The sequence below is a fragment of the Fringilla coelebs genome (genome assembly GCF_963513975.1).
Source record: "Fringilla coelebs genome assembly, chromosome: 4".
NCBI classification, from domain to species: domain Eukaryota; kingdom Metazoa; phylum Chordata; class Aves; order Passeriformes; family Fringillidae; genus Fringilla; species Fringilla coelebs.
In genome coordinates this window covers 43,310,550-43,337,362 of record NC_140032.1, presented here as the reverse complement: position 1 = coordinate 43,337,362, position 26,813 = coordinate 43,310,550, and the positions used below count along the sequence as shown (strand labels likewise).

Sequence of the window (26,813 nt, the reverse complement as noted above, 5' to 3'; positions counted from 1 at the left end):
TGCTCAATAAGAACATGGGGCTTGACTGCCCCAAAATTCACAGAGACAAGGTGTGAGGATGTGAGCATCAAACAATGCCTTAGATCTGGGCGACAGTGAGGGGACACAAAGCTGGGCCTCCCTGAGGGCAGAAGCTATGTATGGACAGTAGGATACTGGTACCTCATAGGGATGAGATAAAAGAGGAAATGAAAAATACAAAAAAAGGAGATCAAGTTAGTGAGTAAGAATGATCCTCAGAGCCTAGAAAATCAAGGGTCATTTAAAATTGATCTGTTGTTTTTGAATCTTGAATTTTCTTGAAATTTTCTTCAGGAATTGCTATTTGTGAAAGCCACCTTTGATGTAAATGGACTGGTTTTTTGGAGAGAACAGATATCTTGAAGACCACTTGAGAGATGAGTGTGAATTAATACATTTGCTCCTTTGGGAGAAAAAACATTCAGTCAGCAAAAGCATCACAAACTGAATGTGGTTATTTCCACTTACTCTTCTCTTTATTACCACATATCACCAAAAAAAGTGTTCTTACTCCAAAGATAAGTCATTCAGCTTGTTCTTGTACAGTGGAGAGAGACCTGCATGCCCAGATATACCACACAAGGACTACTCTGCTGTGGCCCATGAAATAATATGTGTCCCCAAACCTATAAGTCTGCTCTACAAGGATCAGGTTCTTTGGTATTATGGAAAATATCAGTAACAACATGAGGTAGTCAGTTCACCCCACTTGGTTATTACTAAGTGGGAGAACAACTCAACTGTTACCAAACCCTGCTTATTGCTGTTTCAAAAAATACTATTATTTGCTTCAGCTGACATCTGTGCATTTCATGTGGTTTGCTGCTTACTACCTTGACAAGAGAAGAGAGGAAAAAGGCTAGAATGTGGGCAAAGTTGTCCAACTTGGGTAGCAGCTGAGCCGTAGGGAACATGGAATCTGTTCTCATAGACCTCTTGTTTGTGTGGGGTGCCCTGGTGTCGAATAATACAGCTGAGTTCATGTGTGGCCTCTTACATTGGATCATTGGATTGTATTTCACTCATCTGGATAGCTGCCTTTTTTTCACAAAAGCTGTAGGAATATAATACCTTTGGGATCTCTACCTGATATGACTGAAATTATTCAATGGGTTATACAACTACTGTAAGGAATTGTGACAGCACAGGCAGAACTAAACATAAAAAATTAATTCATAATTTCCTCTTTTGCTTTTACTGATTGGAAGGCCTTGGTTTTTGGGTTTGGTATTGGTTTTGGTGTTGTTGATGGCTTGTTTGTTTTTTGGGATTTTTTAAAATAATTCACCTGCTTTTGGTTTTAACAGTCCAGTTCTGTCAGTCCTGGATCCAGGTACAAATGAGTAGACAATCAGCACAGTCCTGATTGTGCCAAGATGAAAAACTGAGCAAGTGACGAGGCTCAGGACTTTTAGTCAGAGCGTTTACAATGGTGTTTTTATTTTGTTAATGACTCACTGTACTGATTCACCGATGCTTTAGTGAAAGCTGCCTTGTTCAGAGTCTCACTGTTCAAGCAGAGTAAATTATTCCCAGTAGAAAAGCTTGGAAAAGTCCTCTGCTAAAACTAACAACTAAATAAAATTTGCTATTTTAAAGAAAGTACAGATAACTTTAATTTTAAGCAATGGCAAAACTTTTTTTATCCACCATAATTTTTTTCTTGATTTTTTTTTTTAATTGGGAAAAGAATCTTATTCTGTCCTGATACAAAAGCCATGAACAATCCAAAAATATAGGTGACTCCTTAAGCCTTTGGTACTTGAATGTAATCAGGGCACTAGACCTTTAAATAGGTGAAAATAGGGACTGAAGGTGACTTGGGGGCTTTGAGGCATGGACTTTCATGAGATGCATATCAAAACTTTACTTCTGCTACTTTTGGTAAAATGTTCATTCTGGTACTGAATGACTCGAACACCCTAGAAGGTCCCTGTTCAGCAGCTGTCTACTGGCTCTGAGTTGCCTCAGTAGTAAAAAAACCCCACCAAAACAAAACCAAAACCCAAAAAAAAAACCAAAAAAACAACAACAACAAAAAAACCAGCCCAAAACAAAACTTAGCAACACATTAGATTTGCTTCCCACCTGGAAGCATTTAGAGGTTGTAAGGGGATCAGCAGGCGCGTTCCTGTTTATAAAAACAGGTTGTTGTAAATGACTTGCTGAACTGTTGCCGGTTTCATCCAAGGCGCTGGATTTCCCTGCCCCTTTCCCGAGAGGCTGTTTGTGCTGGGAGCCGGGGAGGGCTGCAAGGTCGCTTTGCTTCCACAGCGGGGAGTGCGGGGACCCGGCTGCCGCTTCCCCGAGTGGTGGGTGGTGCTCCGGGCTGCTGGGCGCTGCCTGGGGGAGCGGTCAGGCATCTGCAGACGGGAGGCCATCCCGGCATGGGGCCAGCTGTTTATTTTCAAAGCCTTTGTACCTCAGGTTACTTGTAAGGCCGATGCTTGGGGAGTTCTGCTAAAACTGGACCGCGTACGTTCTCTGGTTTGCCTGTAATTTGCAGTTTATGAGAACCAGATGGATGACTGAGCGCTCTGCAAGTTAGGGTAGGGATGGGATCTTCTGACATAAGGCAGCTTTTACAGAAAACATTGAGTTAAGAAGATTCAGGCTCAAGCTAGATTGCTTCTTCCCTCCCCCCCACTTTTGTCTATTTTTACTGCATCATTGGTATGTGTCCAAGGAAAGTCGGCCATATCATTCGGAAATACAAGGGGATAAACTTTTGACTGTCGGATCTCTTCAGGCTGAGGGATTCCGGAGTAAATGAACTGGGAGAGAGAGAATTAAAAGGAGGGATTTCTTTAGATGAACTTTTTCGGTGGTCTGCTCTGCCGAGAGCAGTGTAAAATAACGAAGAAACTGCAGCAGTCCTTTCCCACTGTCTTTCTAAATAATGTAAGTTACCCTTTCACACTCATCTCTAAATGTTCGTGTGCTGTTTCTGCTTTCGAGTATTTTGTGAGAGCAGTGGTTTTATAGCCAGTGAGCTCTTGCCAGGAGCTCTGCTGTGTGAGTGAGTGAATTGTTTTGTCTTTCTTTTTCTTTCTGAAGTCAGGGTGGTAGCGGAGAAGCCGAGCAGTTTGACACCGCCTTTCTTTGACAGTCGTGTTAGCTCGGCTTTAGATGGCTGTCGAAACCTTTAAGCCTTTTCAGTGTTTGTGGAGAAATTTGTTTGTAGCTGGCAAAAGACAATAGCAAATGTTTTGATTGAACTGTGCATGTCAGGCTTGCCGTAAGAGCAGGCGTTTCAAAGGGGACTGTGTGATGCTATGTAAAGAAGACAGGATGTGACAAGGGAAAACAAATGTTTCCTGCTCTTTAATATTTAAAAGAAATAATTGAAACGGAGTCAAGGAGTTTGCCTAGGAAAGAAATAGTGATGTTTATTCAAAGCAAAATAATGACTCTGTAACTCTGAGAGGACAATGCCAAGGTCTAATTAGGAGAGACAGTTTACTTTTCGCAGTGGTTCATTTTTTGAAGCTGGAAGTTGGCATTAATGTTGCCATATTCTGTGGTGCTTTTGTGAAGTGTAACTTGAGTCATTACCTGATTCATAGCTCTCCATAAGTTAGTGAGGTAGGTTGATTACTCTCCTCTTAGTGCATTTTGCTATTTTCAAAATGCAGTCTAGGCAAACTGTCAGGCAGATTGATAGGTTTAATTAAAATCAAGGGGTATAATTATAGATGATATACCAGGTATTATACTAAGAATAAAGCAAGAAACAGACCAAGAAAATCATCCTGAACTCAAACATTTATCAGGCCAAAGCAATGGCATAGATGTTAATTTACAGGGGGACAAATGAGAAAATTGTTGTGAAAGTACAATGACTAAATAAATATTTCTTAGATAAGGATGTAGCTTAAGAAAAGGTGCTTTCTGTCCCAGCCTTGGATTTTTTGTTTTTGTGAGCAAGAAATTTATTATCTAGATAATAGTCTATGGCCAACTATTTGATCTAATAATCAGAAGTTTTTTTCCTCAAAATTCCATGTTGCTGCTTGTGTGAAAACAAATGACATTGACTAATAATACTAATGAGAGCTTCTAGACAATGTGAATATATTTGATAAACTTGGAAATATAAACTGTAGGGCTTGAAAAGCACATTAAAATGTTTGTTTTGTTAAAATCTGTATAAACTTGTTTACTTTCAGGTTAGTCCCATAATTTTCTGGATGATATCTAAAGCATGGTTCTAGAGAGAAGGTACTGGAAAGCTGCTGTACCTTGTCTTGGGACTGCATCATCCTGCTCTCCAAGGCAGCAGAAAGAGGAGGTTGTTCCCTGTTTCCAGAGAGTTTGGGGGAGGAATCAGTCTGTTAGCTGCTGACAAAATGAAATAAGGCTTCTGTGCTTTGGCCCTCATCCAGAATTGCTTACCATAAACCAAAGGTTTCCTCAAACATCTCAGTAAAACATTTGACAAACTTGAGTGGTGAAGACACTCCCATGTCTGATCTGGACCTGCAGTGCCCACAATTTGGTTATAAAGAACAGGTTTGTGTTTTCTTTGTGGAGGGTTCATTTGAGTTCTTGAGATTCATCCTTTTTCATGAGGAATGGCTTTGATAAGTCTTTAATAATTGCATCTTTCTTCAGGGAGAAGGCTAAACAGAACTTTGGTTCAGGGAGCATCTGTAACACTGCCTCAGGGTCAGAAGGAAACTTTAATTGGATTTTATGACAGAACCAATTCTAGATTTGATTATAGGGTTTCTGGGAAGAGGGAAGGATTAAAATCATGCAAAAATTATTTCAGTCAAGATATTTTAGGGAAATATCTTTTGATTTCTTTATGTAATTTGCAAAGGGAGACAGTGAATGCATCCTTCTAGACACAGAATAAAAATTAGAAGTATGTATACATTTAAGGCTTTTGGGGAGGGGTGGGGGTATGTGTGTCTTTAAAGTTCATCTTTTTCATTGCATTGATATTTGATGAAATCTTGTGTTTGAGGCTAGATTTGAGACAAGCAGTGTCCATGGTCTGGTGTCACATGCAAGTGCTGTCTGAATTCTGCCGTGTCCAGCAGCATGCACAATTTTGGAACGTTAGACCTTACCTGGACAAAGATAGTAATTCTGCTGGGGGATTTCCCCAGCCCATGATACTATTCTTTCTCTGACAGTCCTGGCTTTAGCTTGAAGCTGAAGTTGTTTACTGGAAAATCCCAGATAATTGATGCTTGAAGCCATCCTGAAAGCATGCTGGGCCTGTCTTTGCCTGATAATGGAATTTCATTAATTCATAACAAAACTAGAATTTGGACAGCTTATGTAAACACAGTGATGCTCCTGATTCCTTTGAGGAAAACTGAGGAATTAAATTAACTGGAAAGGTACTGGGTGTTCTAATCCAGAGAACAAAGTGCTGTACATTACTATACTGAAGCTGAAATTTAATCATCTGCATAAAGTATTAAATATACACAGTTTTGCAGAAACATGTAATACTGTGTCTAGACACATGAACTATTTTTATAAAAACAAAGGCACAATGTATAGTAGGTTAGGATAAATCCTTGAGCCACATGTAAAAGCATTTGGTTTGATCTGCTAGCAAGCATATTGTGTCATCAGAATTAAATGTGTCTGAGGATACAAGTGTAGCTAGTTTGTACTATTTTTTTTATAAACAGCAGGAAGCATATATTACTGCAAATAATAAGTTCAGTTTATAAAGAATGTTCTTTAACACAACGGCATTATATAAGGGAATAACACTTTAGATTTAATTAGTTGTTTTACAGACAATGCAGTGTTCTGTATTATAAAATGCCATTAATTCCAAAGCCCTAAAAAATTCCTCCTGGAATTCTGCCCATCCATATTTTGCAGGGTAACATATATGAACTTGCCTTTTTCAGTTATTGAAGAAATCCAGTGACTGCCAGATTGCAATCCACTGTAGCAAATGCTACACTTGGCTGACACCTTCAACCAAAATTATAATTCTCAATAATTATATGTTATTTCCAGAGACTGCAGGTTGTTCTTTTGTTTTCTGTAATGTTTCCTGGTAAAAAAAACAAAGGTGGGGAGAGCTAACCATGTGAAATGCATGGCACGGGCTGTTAAAACACTAGACTGAAAACAAAAATCAATATTTGTTGAAAGAAATCAATATAGGAAAGAAAATAATGATTATTTAGAGGTTTTTAAAATACTGAAGGGAAAAGAACAGGGCTTAGCAGTCACATAAATGCCCTTCACCTCTCTAAATCTCCATTTTTGATAAGTTACTTTTCAAGATATGATCCTTCTATTAGAGTTGGACTTGCTCTTCTATTTGTTATGTGATATGAATGGATTGCAGGCAGTCCCTTGGTGTGCTGTAAGGTTTGTATTAACATGTCTGTAAAGGAAAGAGCTGCTTGGTTGCAAAAAAATGAATATTGGAAGAATTGGAAGAATTCCTGTTTTGTGCACTAGATATTTTTTCTTCCTTTTTATGAAGAGTAAAGGATGCCTTCCACTGAACAAAGCTCAGGCTAACCTTTGGAGAAATGAAAATGGCATTTCATGTCAAACTTTCTGAATGGTTTTATTTCTATCAAGACCATGTTTTATTTCGGCAATTTAAATAGATAAATATTTGTTGTATAAATTCTAACATTAAAGGCATTTGCCTTTGTTTTCTACCACAGACTGTCTAAACGTTTTCTGTCCACAATCTGTAGACATATTGCATGTCACTCCTTCTAATAATTGGGGTGCCTGATTATATTTGGATTGGGCATCACTTATTTTGAAAGGTAATTTTAGCTGGAAGTCAGTAATTTAGCTTATAACAGTTTATTACTGGAATACCATACCATGAAACAAATTATGTAACATGCCACTAATGTTCTGTGTGGGGACAGCCAAGGATCTAGTCAGCTGAGAAGTCTACTGGCAACTAGGCAGCCTTCCTACTTGCTGGCTGGACTTTAGGGCAAAAAGAGGCAAATCCCATTCAAAAGGAAGAATTGAAATTGGAAATTCAAATGAAATATAGTTCTTGAGGAACTGAACAGGTAGATGTAGCAGGTAGATGTTGGCTGGCTCTATCCATCCAGCCACTGTCTAGTTGCAGTAGGGTTAAAAGAGGCACAGCTAAATTAAGAAGAGACCAATCATAGGCACGTGAAAAATGTTAGCAGCTTGTATTCTGGCACTTCTTAAATTACATGGTGACCCTGCTAACACAAGCATCAAAAGAAACTCATCCTGAAATGGCTGTAATGGTTTATTGCTAAATATTAAATCTAGGTGGTAATAATCATAAGAATATGCCCTGCCACTAGGAGATGAGAAATCACTTAAAAATTTACTGTAATCATGTATATGCTTAATATTCCCCTGGAAGAACTCCAAACAACTCTGCTTTTTATGGTCAGTACTTTTGCTCGTATGTAAAAGTATTATTCGTTGTGTCTCACTTTAAAACCATCTGAATATTATCAGTTTTGGATGCATTGCAGAAGTGGTTAATTACATGGATGGTGATTTTCAGTTCTTATGCCAAGGTGGATGCTCTTTGTGAAAGAGACATAAGGATTGAAGTAGATGCAATTACTTTTGATCAGATTTTAAATGCTTCTGATGACTGTTCAGCAATTTGCTTGCTCATAATCCAGTGTGGATTTATTTGTTCTAGTGTTATTAGTCTGCCTAAACATGTGTATGATCAGTTTATTTATGGGTGAATTTCTGTTCTTTTGTCATGGAAAGCTATTTGTTTTGTGCTGCCATGAGCTTCTGTTCTTGATTTTTTTTTTTTCTTGTTCTGGAAACAAAAAGTGACAATCCCACTTTTTTTTTTCTTTTTTTTCTTTTTTTCTTTTTTCTTTTTTTTTTTTCTTTTTTCTTTTTTTTCTTTTTTTCTTTTTTCTTTTTTTTCTTTTTTTCTTTTTCTTTTTTTCTTTTTTTTTCTTTTTTTCTTTTTTCTTTCTTTTTCTTTTTTTTTTTTCTTTTATGAGTTTGGAATGCTCATTTTGAGGATACTCCTTCAGCAAATGTGTAATTTGGAAATTTGTCATGCCTGGACTGATGGCTTAAAAAAAGCTTTAGTCCCTGTGATGATCTATACTATGCCAGCCTCCTTCTACATCAAAGCTCGGCAGAACCTGGTTATTTGTGAGCTTGAAGGTGTGTGATATCTACCAGTGTGTTTTGTGAAGTGCTCAGGAGTTGATTTAGCAAGGAAAAAGCAGTGTCCATATTATTTTGAGCTACATAACTCTGAATAGTATGAAAACATGAAAGTGCAAAATGTTCCTGCACCTTTTGCAGAACAAAAGCCCTCTGAAGTAGTGATGGAATCTTGAGAAAATATGCTTGAAACAATTACTTACAGAACAACAACAGATTGCACTCAAAAGATTGTGCTGAACTTGGAAATGTTCTTGAAAAGATCCCAACAGTTATGGATTTTGTGTGCCTCTGAATGCATTAATCTCTGTAGTGGTCCTTGGAGAGACAGTAAGTGTCCCATATTTAGCTCCAACCATATTTGGCCCATGATCTGTACTATTAGAGAACTTGCATATTTTGTGAGAAATGGGACTTCCAAAAGAGCAGGTGTCAGCAGTTTCAATGATGTCTTTGGGGCCCCCTGGTTCTTCTGTGAACAGCTGTAAGCTGCAAATACTGTAAATCCCTCTACTTAAAAATTCCTCGGGAACTAAAATGACCCCCATGGAATAAAAATGCAGGACTGATGAGCAAGCCATTTACAACATACATAAACTTGTTAAGAGGAAAAGCTGCCATGTTTCTCTGCATTCGTACAGTTTTTAAATTTGGTTTTGCTTTTTCTGTTTCTTTTCCAGTAAGGAAACAGTATTCATGAAATTCCCTTCTACCAGGTTCTCTCCTGTAATCCCTCTATTGGTGGAAGTGTTAATGTAAATATTCAGGGATTAACTCCCACAAGATAAGCCTCTGCAGGTGTTGGTTGGCTTTGTTTCTAGGTTTTTTGGGGGGTTTGTTTTGAGGTGTTTTTTGTTTGTTTGATTGATTTTTATCTTGAAAGCAGATTTAATTTGATATCTAGAACTCAAGTAATTGCACTGTGCTGAAGTTAGGAAACCTAGAGCCAACATGTCAGGTAGAGCCACAGGTTATTTCATAGCATCTGATGGTTTTTTCTCCTGAGTGTTACTCTGACCCAGTACTACAGTATAGGTTACTATGTGGTCCTTCCAAAGTGCTTTTAAGTTTTACTGGACCCTCTTCAAAGAACTGGTTCTTCTCTTATTACATAATTCTTAGTCTGAGTAGTTTTGGGAGCAGCAGGTCTTTGTGCATCTCAGCTCAGAAAACATAAGAAAGATAAAATTAAGTGTCACACGATGAAGACTTCATTCTGTTTATCAAATAAGCAGTGATAACTTTTTGTCTTGCATCTAAAACAGCTGGAAATAAATTTTGATTGTAAAATACAGGCATGTTCTGAGATACTTAGGTCCTAATTAAAGACAAATAATTTTTTATTAATTTGCAAAAGTAATCCTTTACTTAAAATCTCTCAGTGGAGATAAGTACAACCCTTTATTACACAGAAAAGGAAGACATTAAGTATTGGAGGGTTGTTCTATAAGAATTGCAATATAGTTCTGTGTAGGCAGAGAATCCCCTCATCCCTTAGCTTCCTCATTCTAATTAGATTTTACTAGTCCATCCTATAAAACTTAGTAAAAACCAGATCAGAGTAGACCATGCAAAAGTGTTTGTATATTAAGGTGGATTTGCAAAAAAAAAAAAATTAGTTACGTTTCTTCTGTTGACACAGTTTAAAATTTTTGTTTGTCTTATCAGAAGCTGACATAGTACACAGTTACACAGTCTTGAATTTGTAAAAGCAGGAAGATTTCTTCCCATATTTAACTTTTGGGATGGGTTTTTATCTGTGCTTCTGAATGGCAGCCTTTATCCTCTGAACAGCCTGCTCTGAAGATGTGCACTGTCTGAAGGGACCTCTGATGATGGAGGGGGGCAACTTTTAAATGAGAAGAACCAGGACAGTGATCAAGGCATCATTTCCCCAAACTCTATGACATTGCTTAGTACATTAATAATACAGAGTACCTATGCAGAGAAACCAGAAAAAAGAAATATCACTGGAAGTCTCTTTTTTTTTCTTAAGGATGAAGTAAATTTGAAAAGGTAAGAGGGAAAAGAAGTGCTAGGTTATTATTGTATTCACTATAAAAGGTTCTCTACTTGGGGTGATGCTTAGTCATTCACCATTGTTGGGAGTCTTGTTTGTATGACTTGAAATGGGTGTACCTGCTAAAGGCCCTGAGTGGCATTCCTCATGCAACAGTGATGTAATATGACAGATGTCTGAGGGATTCATTTCACCTGACATCCCTAAATGGCCCAGCTTTGCAAAGTGATAGAAGCAGCCCTGTAAAGCCATTCATGGCTATTAACTGTGCCAAAAGGGAGTGGCTACTATGGCGGCTCCTGTGATGTCTGCTCTGAGTAATTTGAAGGTTTGTCTGGGTCAAATCAAAAGTAAATCTAGCCTAGCCTTATAATTTGAATGGTTGCTGACGGTTCATGCTTCCAGAAGAGCACAAGAATGGATCAGAATTGATCATGGTACTCTTCAAAGTGATCTTCTGTATTCAATGATTTGTGCTTCCAGCTCTCCTCCTGGCAGAGGAAATGTCTTCAATAAATTTATTCACCAGGAATTTGTCCCGCTCTCCTGGAATGCCTGTAAAATATTAACAACTGTAGCACCCTGGACAATGGGTTTCACAGCTCACAGGGTGAAGAATTATCCAGCACATTACTGCTATCTGCAAAAGAGGCTTCTTCTCTGTGGCCTGTGAAAAGAAATAGTAAGAAGCAATAGATACAAATAGTGAAAAAATAATACATTGTGAATAAAATTTAACTCAAGTGGACTCCACCTGCCAAAAACCTAATGACTACTGTTTCATCAACCTTCCGAAAGCATTTAAGTTATTTGAAATACATCCTAAGAGCCGCTTACTGTGGAGTCTGAATTAGAGAAGTTAAGTACCTGAGATAGGGCTGTCTTCATGTCCTGTTTGTAACTGGTTTTCCACTAGGATTTCTCCTTGTGGATTTTTTTCCTTGTGGAGAAATCCTGCTTGTAACATCAGTGCTTACATCTGGTTACTCTGCATACACCTCTCATGGATTTTCTCACTTAGGTGTATAATCTGTTTCAGTAACAACATGGTGCATCTTGTCACAGTTATCACAAGGACTATGTCTAAAATCTCAGGCACTTCTTATATCCACTCATAGAGTTTGCAAAGGAAGAGGATCTGCTAAGATCTGTTCCTATTCCTGACTGCAAGAGTTTCATGCTAAGTAAGCCACTGTGTTGCACGTCTTTCTTTACAAAGATAGTTCTTATCTAAATTGATGTCTGGTTATGCAAACTTTCTTGGTAGTGTAGAAAGTGCTTAGTGTCACAGATACAGTTCCATAGCAACAGTCTAACTGTGTTTTGGCCTTAAGATATGGGCTACCTATGTTTGCAGGAGAGCTTGTATGCTGGGTAGCAGGTGCCTATCACAATAGGATTCTGGTACTTGAAAGAGATCTCCAGGTGCTACCACAATCCAAGTGATAAGGTGGTTGATTTAAGATAATATTGTTCTTATCTCTCCTGATGTCAGATTTTTTTCCAAGTCCCCTTTTTTGTTTAAACAGACAGATGCATTCACATGGTCATTATATCATAGTTTCTGATACTGTCTCCAAAGTTGCTTTTCATGTACATAAAAATGTACTGGTTTTCCTGTAATGTAAAATGGATATGTTTTCACATAGAAATGAATGTCCTGTATATCCCAGTTCAGCTTGGGAGAGTCTTAAAATTGTGCATATGAGTAGTTCTGCTTTATTCCTCTTTCATTAGCTGTTGCTTCCTAAGTTGTGATGCCAGTTGAAAAGACTGACATTCATGCAGGAGTGTATGTACAAGGTCTCCTGAGAATGTAATTTTTGTAGAAATCTAACCTTTATCAGAGCTGAGCATTTGCTTATGAGCAGCCTGGCAATGCCCCATAAGGGTCTTTGGGCATCTGGCCTGAACCTGCAAGAGATGTCTAAGAGGAAGCCTAGGAGAGTTGTTTTTGGAGATGAAGGGTAAAGGTAGACAGCTTTGTGTCATGTATAAAACCTTATACCTCAGGGAGAAGGCTTGGGGAAAACCTGGGCTGAGGCAGAGTGCCTGCTTGGTAGGACTGTCTGGGGATCCTGCCCACACAGGAGTTTGATGGACCTTGCAGGCAGATAACACATGTTACTGTGACTGTGGTAAAACTCTGCTGTGGAAGCACATGCTGGGAATTGACGCATTCCTGCAGGCAAGGCACAAGGTACAGGGAGCTCTTAATCCCTGCTGTAGAAAGGTTTCAGCTATTTCCAATAACAACAGTTCTTTAAATAGGAGAGCTGGCGGGCAATCAGCAAATGAATGTCCTTGCTGAGGACTGGAAGGACATGTTTACTGGGAGAAGTTCAGCCATTGGGTGTTTCCAGGTTTTGAACTGCTGGAACTGACTGCTGGAAAGTCAAATAAGAGTGTCCCTGTGAGTGTGGAGGTGGAGGACACAGCGTCACAGCTGGCATGCTCGAGCTCTGAGCACTCTGAGCTCCCCCCGAGAGCTGTAGATGGCTTTTTGCTATGGTTGTTTGGTCTGTTGAGCTCCTGTGCCCACAACCATTGTTAAAACCCACAGAGCTCCTTTTGCCAAGGTTGTCCTGACATTGTTTCTCGCTACTGCTGGTGCTGCCAGACTACCTGCTGCACATAGCTATGTGTTTACCTACTTGCTGTGAAAGCTCAGCATTGCACTTTTGCCAACATAAAGAGCCTGCCTGGGTAAACTTCTGTCTGCCACTTAACGCTTGAGCAAGGCTTTCTCTGAACCCAAGGACGATATATATGTTTAGACTTATTGCTCTGTTTTTGAAAGATATTTTGGTTCAGAAGAAGACTTGGCAGATATAGAAGTTAACATCGCTGCTGGGCTGTTAGAAAGAAGAAAATGAGGTGGGTACTGTTCAGCAGCTAAGGTAAATATGGAGGTGCAGCAACCAATATTTTGTATTTAAACAATATAAATGTTACAGAGGATGTGAAACCGATTTCAGGCTGCTCACATGCTGGAGACGGGCTCTTTTTTCTCTCTCCTTCTTAGTCCTTTTTCCAGTATGTGTTTTTGTGCTCAGATCCTTCCCTTTCTGCCTCCATTTTTGCTTTTTTTAATACTTAGATTCTATCTCCTGTTTCTTGCTGTGAGACACCTAAGGTGGTTTGGGTTTCTTTACCTCCTAGGTTGTGTTTCATGTGTTATATTTGATGGGAAGTGGGAGTTTTGAAGGCTGCAAGAAAAACATTCTAAAGGGTTGGCACTCTCTTAAGTTAATTTTGTGAAGAGGTTACGTGGTTTGTAATGATTGCTGAGTGCAGCTTTCTCCCTTGCTGATTTGAACTTCCTGCTAGTTCACCAAAATCCTACTGAGTTAAACAGAAACAACAGAGTAAGTTTTTGGTGGTCATCAGAGAATACGTGACTAAACTCCAGCACCTGAAGTGTGTTATCTCCCCTAAAGTGAGAGCTGCAGTGGACATGCAGCATGGGGCAGATCCAGTCTCAGGAGGGAGTGGAGGGGATGGTCTCTACAATTTTCACCATACAGCTCAGTACCAAAAGCATTGAGCATTTTCTTCTTGCATTGTTTTTTTTCCTGTTGCTCAGCAACTCTGAAGAAAATGCCTAGAGCATTTTTCAGCATATCTTATATCTAACAGTACGTAGAAAGGACTAGGGACCTCTTTCCAAATAGATTCCTGATAGGCCTCCTTTTTGCTCTATTGCCTGTTTTCCTGCTCCTGGAAGTGTTAACAGTAATTAGTGTGTACTCTTCATGGAGCACTTTTATTTCAAGTAACATTTCACAGAAGATATTTTTGGAAGCAGCAGTGTTTTGATGTGCAGTTTTAATTATTTGTCAGTTCAGCTTAGTTTTATTTGAGCCTGTGTACCTATAAAGGCTGAACAGAGACCTGTCAATGTTCACAAATTAGGTAGACCTAGAGAGTCAAAAATGTGCAACTGTAAGGGTGGTGGTAACAGTACCAGTAGAGATGCTCTTACTGCTTTGGATGGCAAGTATACAATTTAAAATTCTTTTACTTATGACTGCATAACATCTAGTTCCTGAAATAATTACTTCGACATCCCTCACTGCAGATTTTTTTAGGAGCTCACCTGAGAATATGACATTTTATTAAACATGGAAAGGGCCCTAGATTACAATTCTGATGCTGTAATTTAACCTGATACTTTTGTTCTGTTCTTTCCCTTGGTGTGTCCTTTCCATTCATTTCCTACCCCTTCTCTTTGAAATCTCATTTTTGAGAGTTTGGGGTATTTGGTTGAGGATTCATGGATGCTCATTCATGTATTGTCCTCTCATGTGCAGTAAATTTAGTGTGTTCCAGCTCTTTTGGAATTTATTGTGCAAGACCCTGACTTAAAAGAGGTCCTGAAAACCTCAGACAAATAACCTCTCAGTTGGTGATGACTGTGTGTGATCACACAAGCTCTCACCTGCCAGACTTGTCCCATGGTGTGTGCAGTGCAGCCGGCAGTAGGTCCCCTCTCCATCCAAAGGCAGGACAGCTGGGAGATGGGGTCTCTGGGAACAGAAGCAGGACTATTCACTTCCAAAGTGGGGTGGAGAAGGGGTACTGCAGAGTCACAAGTTGTGGGGATGAAGAGAGAGAATAAATGTGGGTATTAGATGCCAGCCATAACCTTCCCTCCACAAAGTGGAGCGTAAAGCAGTAGTGGGGTGATGTCTTAAGTAGTCCACCCATGTTTTAGGGGCTCACCCTTTTGTAAGCTTTGCTTACAGGTCGGGGAAAGGAGGAAGAAAAAAGAATAAATCATTAAACATGTAAGACTATTAAGCAAGGCTTTAATTTGTAGCAGTGGCTTCTCTTCCTGTTATTCCTGTGCCTTCAGCAGCTGAAAACTATTTAAAAAAAAATCTAATTCATGACATCTGCATCTCACAGTGATACTGAAGGTCAGCCCATCGCTGTGCAGGAAGTATGCCAGAATACAGAGATTGTTTCTGGTGACTGCAGTGCCACCTCAAAGGCAATAGGGTGAAAAGAAAGAATACCAGGGAGGGGAGAAAAGCAGATTGTGTCTGGTGCTGTCTGACTTGCAACTTCAGTAGTGGAGAGAGGCAGGAAGTGCAGTCCTGCTGGAAAGGCTCAGGCTGGCTGAGCAGGGAGGCCAGGCTGTCCCAGCCGTGCTGCAGTTGTGCTGCAAGAGCCGCAGCCTTGGCAAGCTAAACCAGGCATAAGCAGAAGGTAGAAGGAAATAAAAGAAGACGGCAAAGTCATAGGAGGATAGGTGCTGGGCTGCTGGGAAAGTTTGCAGCAGCCCAGCATTACATCCCAGGCAAACTTTTCAAGTTGTTTGCCTCCCAGGCAAATACCTTGTGTTGTATCACAAGCTTTGGGAAAAAGCATCCGCTCTGCTGGATCATAAGATGAGGGAGTGACCATGGCTCATGGCTGTGGCTGTTGGGGAGGAACCAGGACCTAGCAGAGCTCCTTTTGGGGCAGACATGCCCTCTGGCTACAAACTACAGTGGGAGGAAGCTGTTGCTGTTCTCAGAGGGTGTGAGCTACAGCCTGGACTATTGGAGGATGTGGAGTGAGGGCTGGAAGTTGCACTTGCTCTCTGGAAGCTCCTGGGTCTGCATGGGTTCACAGCCTCAGCGGTGAAAGGTAAATGCCACTAGCTCATAAGGAAGACTTAGGCCCCTTGATTCCTGGTTGTGGGCATGGCTCCACAATGACAAAGCTTGGCTGTTTCACCCCTCTTGCTCTCCTGGCACCAGGGTCAAATTAGGGTTGTGTGGAGCTGTGTGATGGCTGTAACAGCCCATCCTATGCTATATTTGTGTTCCTAATCTAATCCTCATTTCCAGCATGTTGGCTTTGGGTAATTGATTTCTGGTCTCTCACATTTCTTACTTTTTTGTCAGCCTTAATTGCCAGGCCTGTATTAGCTGGTCATTTAGTTTGAACTAACCCTTTTTTTTTTTTCTGCTGACATTAAAATCTCTTTTGTACAGCAGCGTGAGCTAGACTACTCTCCATTCAGTCAGTTTATAGTATAGGTTTCAGTGCAGACCATTAATCTTAACTTGAAGTTTTTGGATGACTTATTTAATATTATCAATATCTACCTATGACCTGTAAGTTAACTGTGAGGTTTTTTTGGTAGCTTACTAATCATAGCCTCCCAAAGAATATGAATTCAGGTTGTGTTTGTAACAGGGGAAACCATAAGTTATTCAAAACCCAGGACATTTACAGGGAATGACAAGAGAAGCTAGATCGCTCTTCCATGGCACTACGAAGATGGCATGTACTATGTATTTTCTTCTCCAGAACTTTCTTCAGTAGTCAGCAGTGACACAGATAAGTCAACAGCAACAATGAAATACAGCAATTTTCTGAGGAAAAGTAGCCTATTCTTTTTTAAATAAAAAAGAGAAAAACAACAAACAAAGCATATAATGACCACCCCCACCCCCATCTCCCAGCACAAAAGACATACACATACAATAAACCTATTTGAATGAGTCTGGTTGTAACTGCCATGGGGGTAAAGTGCAAGATTGAATCAATTTCCTCCTCACTAAGGAGAAGAAACCCACGTATCAACACATAACAAGAAAAATCTCAGGGAAATGCTATGCCTTTTGTCTTCATTTCCTTGCCACAGTAGCACATTTCTGTTCTGTTGAAGAAGCAGGATGATTTGTGGAGTATCATCTCATTGTCAGCAGGCAACTTCTCAGAGTTAATTGAAAGAGAACATCAGTTTGAAGGAATCTCTTATTTGGGGGTGTATTTCCCTATCAGAGTGGCTGCAGCTGTGGCTCCAGCAGTCTCCTTTGACCATGAGGTATGTTATGGGATCAGTTCTGAGGGGTATGTCTTTACTACTGACCATAAATGGAAATAGTATTTTGAGTGATACTGGTCATTCTGTTTTAGTGTATGTAAATGCAGTGTTAGAAATGAGCAAGCAACTAAATTATGCCTGCATGCTTCTGTCCAACAGTCTTCCCCTTCAGTTCTGGGGGTGCCACTCCTGAACTTTATCACTTGATTTTTGTGATGTGTCTTGTTCCACTGGCAGAAATAAAAGGCCTTGGATTTTCTTTTGTGGGAGTGAAATCTTTTGCTTGTTCTTTGCAACTGGGATTCCCCAGACAGTTTAAAAAGAAAACCAAAATACTCCCCGAACCAAACATAAAAAACCTATGTCTCCAAAAACATGCCTGAAATCTCTTGCCTTCTTTTAAACTGTGAATCCTGCTGTACAGATGCCTGCTGCTCTTGAATATTGGAGCTAAAATGAAACATACCTCTCTCATTGATTGAGTTCAGCACATGTTAAGGGAGTTAGAGGGGCAGTATTTTGGCACAGGCACCCCAAATCCTGATACATGCACACACGCTGCCTGATGTTTCATTTCATGTTATAAACTGGATTACAACATGCCTTCACCCTGTGGGCATATTGTCCAGGGAAACCAGGCTGGATCTGGCTGATGCATAAAATAATCTGGCTAAATGATCACTAAGTGGAAAGTAAAGGATGTGTGCAGAATTTATATTTTCAACAGGAATTTAGATTACATTTCAGTCACACTAAATGATTATTAATACTACTTAACTCATCAATTCAAGAATGGAATAAACAGTGTCATCTGGAAACCATCCTTAAAGAGCTTGGGAGGACATTTTAAACTTCTCAAATAGCTATATCTGTCCTAATTAAGTCAGGGAGGCAAAGAGAGTATTTAAGCCCCAGTTGTTTTCTTATTGATGCAAATGGTGCTTTGTGTTCTTTTATTTGTAGGAAGCTTTGTTAGCCTCAGTTAGCTGAAATACTTGCATATGATTTGGTTTTTTCAAAGGAAAAGATACTCTGTATTTAGAGATGCAAATACTACCTTGCCTGCAAAACCCACCAGCTGTTATACTGGAAGACAAAGCTAATTATATGTTGCTTTGCTTCAGTAGTGTCTGCGTATTCACAAGCAGCTTTTTAACAACCTTCTCTGCATAGCTGAAAAATGGCAGTCACCAAATTTTTTTATTTCTTTGGTAACAACCTAGTAAAATCAGAGTTGATCTGTGAATTTATTTTTTTTTTTAAGTAAGCAAGTATATAGATTATGATAATATACCTTTGCATTAATGTTTATAGAAAAGTTGAACAGTCTGTTAGCCTCGATTCTCAAATTTCTTGAATATGAGTTTACTACTTGCTGCCTTGAATATTTGACTTGAGACTGAGTCAGGTCAAATATATGGCCCTGTAGAAGAAGCTGCTTCTGGTTTGTGTGTCAGTAGCACAGTTTTACAGAGAGGCTCTTTGCTTCTGCTTTAAACATCTGGAGAGAGACAAAGACCGTTTGTGGGGTCTTTTGTTGCTTCTTGAAGTTGGAGCAGGGAAGATTACATTCCAAGAAAAACCCAGAATCCTGGAAAAATCCGAGTGGAATCATTAAGTGTTAAACTTTATAAACGAAAGTGCTTTCGTTTTATCTCTGGCAGCTGTCCTGGTAATGGACGTTATGTAATACTTGCTCTCTCCTTCGGAGTTAAATCCTTTTTCCGATTCGTGAGTAGTATTTGCATATGTATTTCTTAGCTGCATTGACATGCCAGATGCACAGTGGTAGCTGTCTCCGCCTGCTAATCCTGTAATAACATTCTGGTGACCAAATTCAATGGCCGTGCGCGGAGCCTCGGAACAGCTGATTGCTGAGTAGGGAGGAAAAAAAAAGAACCCAGCGAATCTGGTTGCAGCTCTCTGCTGCATCCCCATCCCACAATCCCTTGCACCATTTGCTGCAGTCTTTCTACACAGGCTGAGTGAGAAAAAGATGTGCTAAATAAAGATTGATTGGTTTGAATCCTGAAGGGGTCTCCCACTTGTAAATGACCCAGGGAGAAAAAAAAAAATTCATGACGACTTCACTGGGCCTCCTCTTATTCTTCCATTTTTCTTTCCACCTGTCCTCTTCATGGAATGGAGCGTCATTCCTTAGAGCACAGAATCTCTTGTGCATCTAATAATGATTGTGCTGGGATAGGGATTCCTTAGCGGTTTTATGCGTGAGGCTTGAAATATTAACAGATGATGGTTTGTTCGTTTGGATTACTGCGGAACTGCAGCTCCGTCCCTGCAAGGATTTTATCCTCAGCACTGCACTGATTAAGCTATTTTTCTACAAAGATGGGTAGGTCTGAAATGCTCAAGTTTACTCAGTGTTATTCCTGGTGGCTGCTGCTGGGTTGCTCCTGTTTTGGCCCCCGATTGTTCATTACATTTCTGCATGCTGTAAGAATGAAGAGGGTTGCTGTGTTTTGAACAAGGCACTAAGCTGATTGCAAGAGTGGGAGAGAAAGGAATGCAAATTTAGCTTATCAAGCCTTTTACACAAGTGGAGTGTGTGGTGGTTCTGATTATTAATTTGCACAGTGTGTTCTGTATTGGCTAATCTGGGGGCTGCTGCTAGAAATGGCTTGGATCTGTTCTTTATTCCTACAGACTGTGGACAGGTGATCTATCTGTTTTAAGGACTTTAAAGCCTCGGCTCTCCCAGTCCTTGAAGCAACATTATTGAGGTTCCCCACCCTTTCTTATGGCTCTGGAGGCCTGACTGTTCCTTTGGAAACGTTGCCATTGGAAACCTATTCATTCATAGTACATGAATAGACCCTCTAGGTTGTGAATACCATTGATAAGAAGAGGATGAATAAGCTGTAAGCAATTTGTTCTCCTCAGGCTGTACTTTCAGGCTAGTTGTAGCTCTGGCTGGGTGGATTTCAGAGACAGCAGTGTATTGTAACACGGAATTCTGCTCTTTTAGGAATAAAATCCTGTGAAGTGAACAGTTACTTGATTCCCCAGTGTCTTTTCTCGGCTGGGAAACTAATAGAGAATTTTCAGGAATTCCAGAGCTCATTTGAGGATACCTGTAGAAAGGCTACATTTTTCTACTACGTCTCTATTTACCTGAACCAACTCTTCTGGAACTGTTATTTGCTATACTGAACGTGATTTTTTTTCTTTTCCTCTTATTCCAGCGCTATAGGAAGTTCCTTTCATATGGGTGGGGCCGCACCCTGGCTTTCCTGAAGGCATGCATGCATAGCGGGGCAAAGCTTTCCACTAGCTTAGAGAGCCATTGTTTTCTCCTTTCTTTGCTGTCCAGTATACTTTAAATGAAAATCGTATCTCCAAGCAGAAGGAAAAAGAGTAATGCTGTTTCTGGGGTGGCTGGGGAAGATCGAGATCCTTGAGCTTCAAAAGGGCGACAAAGGGAGTACATTTCAGAACCCTTTACTGCACTCGGTTTAGCGAACCCGAATTTGGTTTTGTGTGTGTGTCACAGATAAATGGGTGGGGGCTTATGTCTTGTTTGGTGCAATGTTTCTTAGTCCTTTAACTTTGCATATTTAAATTATGAAGTGTGTTCACATGAAGAAGTGATAACCCTGTTTTTTAAGCTCATGCTTTAGCTGCTCTATTTTGTTTGTGAGACATAATGAACCTCTGAAAAGCACTCTGGCAGTTTTTGAGCTCAGAAGATGCTACTTTAAAAAAAAAAACATTTTTCTTGTAAAAGTCATGTTACTTTGCAAAATCTTCCACTGCCAATACATTAAAAATGTACATTGCTGCAAGCATAGCAGTAAATCAGAAAAAGTACTGTCTGGTGAAATTCAAAAGTATTATCTAAAATCCCCAGATTTTCTTTGAAGAGTCTTTGATTGTACAGTTGCTTTCATTGAGTTTATGAACAAAATCATCTTTCTCATAGCTACATCCCACTGATCAAGATTACATCAAAGGTGAATTGCCTTAGAGAAGCTTCAGAATCCTGCAAATCCCATACTCAAAAGATTTTTTTAAAGGGACTATTTCTGTGAGAAATTGTACCAGGTAGTGGTCAAAGCTTAAAATGTACAGATGAAATTCTATTTCCAGGTGCATGTTTTAAATCTGATTTATGTGAACACAGGGGATGAATGACAGTCATGGCCTGCTGCATTTCAGACAAAATACAGAGTATTAAAAGCACTTATTTCTGAATCATTAGTGGTTTCTTTCGTTGACAAAGTTTAAAGGATGAGCATTTGAAAAATAAAGCAGCTGGCATGAGATTTGGGTATGAAATGCTAAGAGTTACTTGATTTTGTGGTGACATTGGGGGAATGTGAAAAACTAAGCTGAAAACCAGGTTAAATCAATATTATTTTTTTCAGCCAGTAGCAGATTTTCTTGTGTAAGCACTATTTGCTGTTGCAGCTTTCCTTGAAAAGGAAAAGATGAAATACAGAAAATACCTGGTTGCTAGAGAACTTTCTTCTGTTAAATGACAGGCAGCATTCTCTGGAGACCTATTCTTTCATATCTTAAGTACAGCTTTTTCCAGTAGCTTATGTTCAGTCTATAACAAAAAAATCATACTGCTGGTGTGGCCAATTTGGAAGCCATGCTTTTGATAAGAAAAACTGCTTCTGATTATCTTTCCTGTTTTATTTGAGTCCCTGCCTCTAACATTTGGGGAGGGAGAGTGGGAGGCAAACACAGCTGTGTAAGTGGTAAAATGAATTTTCCTTTTGAAACACATTGCTGATGTTTTGCATGTTATTCTGCCAAATGTATGAATACATTAATGGGTATGTGATTGTCTGGTCTTTCTACTCTGTTTTGTAAGAGACAGATATTTTGGTTCTACCTCTTATAAAGCCACCTTTAATTCAAGCTTTTTAAAAGTAACATGGTTTGCTAATTGATCTCCTAAGGTTAATTCTGTGTGATTTTTGGCATTTAAATAGGAGAAAATAATTTGTGTTTACAGAATACATTTTATCTTACTATGGGAAAAGAAATTTTTTTAAATATTAAAAAAGACATTCAAATATTATCATTCCTGAAATCATACATTTTTGGGTCATGAATGAACATGATATTTTATGAGTATTAGAGCAATTTTTATAATTGCAGTTTTCCCTTAGTTGGTAAAAAAGGAAACAAAAGGGCCTGCCATAAGTGTTTTCCATTGAATGAAATATCAGTTACTGCTGTTGGGTATTTGAAGTGTGAATAGCTTTATGCTGCTGAATTTGCTAACACCGAGGTGATGCCCCAGGAACCTGTTATCAGGAAAGCCAGCACAGCTGACTTATGATCCATAATCACTGTCATTACCCTAGCAATAGCCCCTTGCTCAGCGTGGTAAGTAAAATGTACCAGTACGGTTAAGTACACAGCTCAGGAAGAGCAGCACGGGTTTAACTCTGCCAGACTAGCCTGACGTTCATTCAAGCACAGGAAGAAGACCTAATGTAACACTAACAATCAAATGCTACACAGGTCATGCAAAGCATTCTGCAATTGCATGACCTTTGAGCATGATCAGCAGAGGGCTTGTTGTTTCTGTCTTGGAAAGCCTGAACTGCCCTCAAGCTAGATTTCAAATTGTCTGAAATGGGTGAGTAAAAAGGGGTAGAAATTGTTTAGGAAGGAGTTAGACCCTCAGGAGTGTACCTGCAGAGAAGAAGCCCAGCTGGGCTTGCAGCTCAGAGAGAAGAGGAGCCCGGTTCCGCTGTGGGTGCGGGAGGTCTGGCAGAGCTGAGTGCTGCGACAGTCGCGCCTGCACCTCCTGGCACTTCAGCCTGCTAGAAATGCTGATGGACAGGAGTTCCTGCTGGGCCACCCTGCCAGGGACTCTGCTTGCCAGGTTTTCCTAAACTATTTTAGCAGGGAGTTGTTTTTTTTCTGTGGTTGCTTCCATCCTTTTCCTCCTGTCTTATTTTTTCATATTTTATTCTATTATTGGCTATAATCTGTATCTCCAGCTGAAAAGAACCTGTTTTTCTCTCCCTGTGCCTTGTTCCAGGACAGGAGGTGTTCCAAGCCTGCTGCCATCTCTTTAACCTGCAATTTTAATTCTAACAGTTAGTAGACTTTTTTCTTAGCCTTTTATTTTGTGCTTTGTATGCCAGATTCTGAAGAATCCTCAGTCCTAGAAACATGATTCTTACTACTAGTTCTGCCTAGAATTACATTTTTATTTCATTTATTATTTGGATGTGCTTCATGTATCCTTCACCCTGCCATTGCTGATTCTCAGTGGCTATCAGTTGCCTCTTCTTTGATCTGTTTCTTTTATCATGAGGATTTTCATTGTGTCTACCTCATCCCTACTGGTAATGCAGAATTTGAGCATTCCTTCCCAGGGGCTGGCTGGTTCTGGAGCTTCCTTCTTGGGGGCTTCCTGAAGTCAAAATCTACGATATTTTTGGCAATACCAGCACCGACAAGGGAAAAAAATTGTTAGGTGAACCATTTTCAAACTCTGTCTGTGATGCAGCCATTTGACTGGCTGGTGCAGTTCCAGTTTGAGCATTTTGCCAGCGGTACTGTAGATGTAAGAAATCCGATGTTTGTTAGCACTGGCTGAACCTATTGGCACAAGAATGTTTTTATCATGGGTTTTCTTTAAAACCAGACAGCCCCGTAACTCTTTCAGTCCAGAGGCAGCATGCCTTTCCAGAATGCTCAGGCAGAGGTGTTGTAGATGTTGCTGACTGTTTCCCTGGCTGTCATCAGTGATAAACCATTTTAGAATTTTAATTCTTTCTTGTTTTGGTTTTATATGGAAGTATGAATTCTCATAAGAATAAAACATGAGTGGATTGGTCAATGATTTTGTTATTTCATGGAGTTTATAAGCCTTTTTTTTTTTCTTTTCTTATTTTCCCCACCCTGCTCCAGCAGTGTGCAGGGTAGAAGGGAACAGGACCCATATGTCAGTGGTCTAGGATGGCCAGTGAAGGCTCCAACATCCCAAGTCCTGTGGTCCGTCAGATTGACAAGCAGTTTCTGATTTGCAGCATATGCCTGGACCGTTACAAGAACCCCAAAGTACTTCCCTGCCTGCACACCTTCTGTGAGAGGTAAGTCCTTTTCCCATGCTGGTAACTCAGGATTTGTGTCATGCTGTAGGCACAGAACAAGGCATCCTTTAATGCAATGGGACTTTCCCCCTTACTTGTAAATGTCCTGTTAAGGCATGATAAAGTCTGGGAAGGCTGGAGAGGCAGGGATGTAGAAAAACACATTGGCGGCAGGCAGGAAAAAGAGGCAGCCGTGGCATATTTGGAATGCATTCCCTTTATGCAAGAGTAAACAAAAAATAAATCCAATTAAACTAATGAATATGGTTACTACAGTGTGAAAGGTGATGATAGCCAGAATTTATTGTGATTATCATGTAATTAGAAACAAGAAAAAAAAATCTTTGTTGATTTACTAAGCCAATAAGTAATTATCCCACCCTTTTAATGTCCAAGAGTTAGACACGATATATACATTATTAATAACCTGACATTAAACTTCTTCATTATTCTGCAGTTTGGTTGACTGAAGTGGGAAAACTCTCTGAAAAGAGATGTGATAAACCAACCTGCCTTTTACTGTATTTGGCTGAATGAACTGAATATGCATAATGATACTTTAATGTTGCATTATCCATCAAACTGGGGAGAAAATACAGCACCTGCAGAAAAGTTAGCCGAAGAATTAGTGGTTAGTTCTTAATCTGATGATGGGATGCCACGCTGGATTGTATATTGAATGGCAGTAGAATATTTATAAATGGTATGTGGTGGGAACACTTATTTAATTTAGGAGATTTCCATCTCTTAGCAAGAATTGTGGTGTGAATCTCTAATTTTACACAGGGTGAAAGAAAAATTGTGGATCTTTGCATGCGTCAGATGAGCTGGTTTTTTGTAGAACAATAGGAAATCCCAGCATTAAAAAAGGCAGCACTGAAACTCTTACTGAAGTCAGTGAGACAAGATTTTCACCATCATGTGTTAAGTTTCCTGACTTCTGTTCATGTGTAAAACCTAAGGTTAGCTTCTGGTTTTCACTGTAATCCTCTTAGGCTGATCTGGTTATGGAGAGAAGCTGGAAGAACTCTTCCAGTGAAATGCTGATGTGCAAAGCCTAAGCTCTCCTTTCATGGAGCCCTTGCTGGGGGGTCAGGAGGAGTGCTGCCAGGGGAAGATGAAGAGTGGTGCGACCAAAACCCTTCTAAAAAGGGTTGTGGAGCTGTGTGAGGTCACACTTTCTCAATTGGCATCCCATGAGGAATTTGGTGTAGCGCTGCTCCCCTTAAGAACTGCATTCTGCAAAGCTTCTTCTGCTTACAGAATACTGACTATAGGATATTGCATGCAATATAGGATATGTATGTTGCATGCCCAGACAGGTGTTAATGTAATTTCCAAGGCCAAAAGTGGCCTTAAGTCTCATCTGGTCCAACCTGATGCATACTGTGCATGTTGTTGATTGATGAACTTTTATGTCAGGTTTATACTCTGTGAAATTTATTTTTTCTGAAAAACACCATCACCTCCCTCCCAATCAAATACAAACAAAAATTTCCTCACAAACTCCTCTTAACATAAACTGTGATAACCTAGCAAGTAGTTCCCTTTATTGTAAAGGAAGCTCTGTTGATTTTGGGCAGCTGCCAAATAACTTTCCAAATTGAAATAGATGAAAAAATTTCCTTTCATATTACCAGGGCCATGTTTTACCTCTGAAACACTAAACCCACAAACCCAAGTTATTAAAGGAGATTCTGTTGGAAAGACAAGGGTCAAGCAGTGGTTAGTCAGCAAAAGGCACAGGCTCAAATACCTGATGCAACCTCATTTCTGTCCGACTTTATCAGATAAATTCAAAATTTTCAGTGCATAAAATGTCCTGTGAGCAGGATGCAGTAGGTGTCTGAAAGCATGATCAACTGCACGAATATCCCAAGAAAAGGCATGTAACTATTTTAATGATATCTGAACTTATTGAACCTTTTTTTTTTAATGTGGCAGAGTGAAAAAAGGTTTAAATGAAAAATTTTTCCCCATAATCACTTCTGCTTCAAAAGCCTGTTTGATGTACTTTTATAAGTAGGGGTAGCACTGTTTCAGACTAGCTCTTTAACTGATGAAAGGAGTTTTTTCCTGTCTTTGATGATACTTTCCCTTTCTTTCTCCTTCCACCTTCCTTCCCTATAGGTGTTTACAGAATTACATTCCAGCCCATAGTTTAACCCTTTCTTGCCCCGTGTGCCGCCAGACCTCCATTCTGCCAGAGAAAGGGGTTTCTGCACTCCAGAACAACTTCTTTATCACCAACCTGATGGATGTCCTGCAGCGAACGCCGGACAACAGCATTGAGGAGTCCTCCATCCTGGAGACTGTCACTGCTGTTGCTGCAGGCAAGCCACTCTCCTGCCCCAATCATGATGGAAATGTAAGTGAGACAGCCTCCTGTGCTGTGTGCAGGTATTGATATGTGCTGACTTGCCTGGGTTTCATGGATGTCTTTTTCTAAAGAGAAAGCAGGGGAAGTGGAATCACACTATTTCTTTGATTTTATAATAAATCAGCAAAAGACAAGGGATTCTTCAAATTAACTCAAATGCTTTTAGTGGAGCATCTTGAAGTAGACAAGATGTTATTTTATCTTACCAATCATCTGGGATGATGATGTTTTTGGCACATTGGTCAGAATTATTGTCCTCCAAGTACTGAACCTTGTGCCTTTACTTTGGGTTGAGTTTCCTTAGCTCTTGTACTTGTAGCATCAGCTGTTGCT

The 26,813-nt window shown here is 39.8% G+C and overlaps 1 protein-coding gene across 4 annotated transcripts in view; it reads left to right on the top strand.

Annotated features, from left to right (window-relative positions):
* Positions 1–2,480: 2,480 nt before the first annotated feature.
* Positions 2,481–26,813, top strand: part of TRIM2 (tripartite motif containing 2) — a 59,829-nt gene continuing 35,496 nt past the window's right edge. The window contains exons 1-3 of one of the 4 annotated variants that reach the window (XM_084204652.1): positions 2,481–2,922; positions 23,922–24,100; positions 26,231–26,468. In XM_084204652.1, coding sequence (XP_084060778.1) covers positions 23,967–24,100; positions 26,231–26,468 — 372 coding nt within the window. In that variant the 5' untranslated portion in view covers positions 2,481–2,922; positions 23,922–23,966. Of the gene's footprint in view, positions 2,923–12,874; positions 13,067–23,918; positions 24,101–26,230; positions 26,469–26,813 lie in introns of those variants that run through there. The other 3 variants (XM_084204653.1, XM_084204654.1, XM_084204655.1) reach the window with 3 other exon arrangements.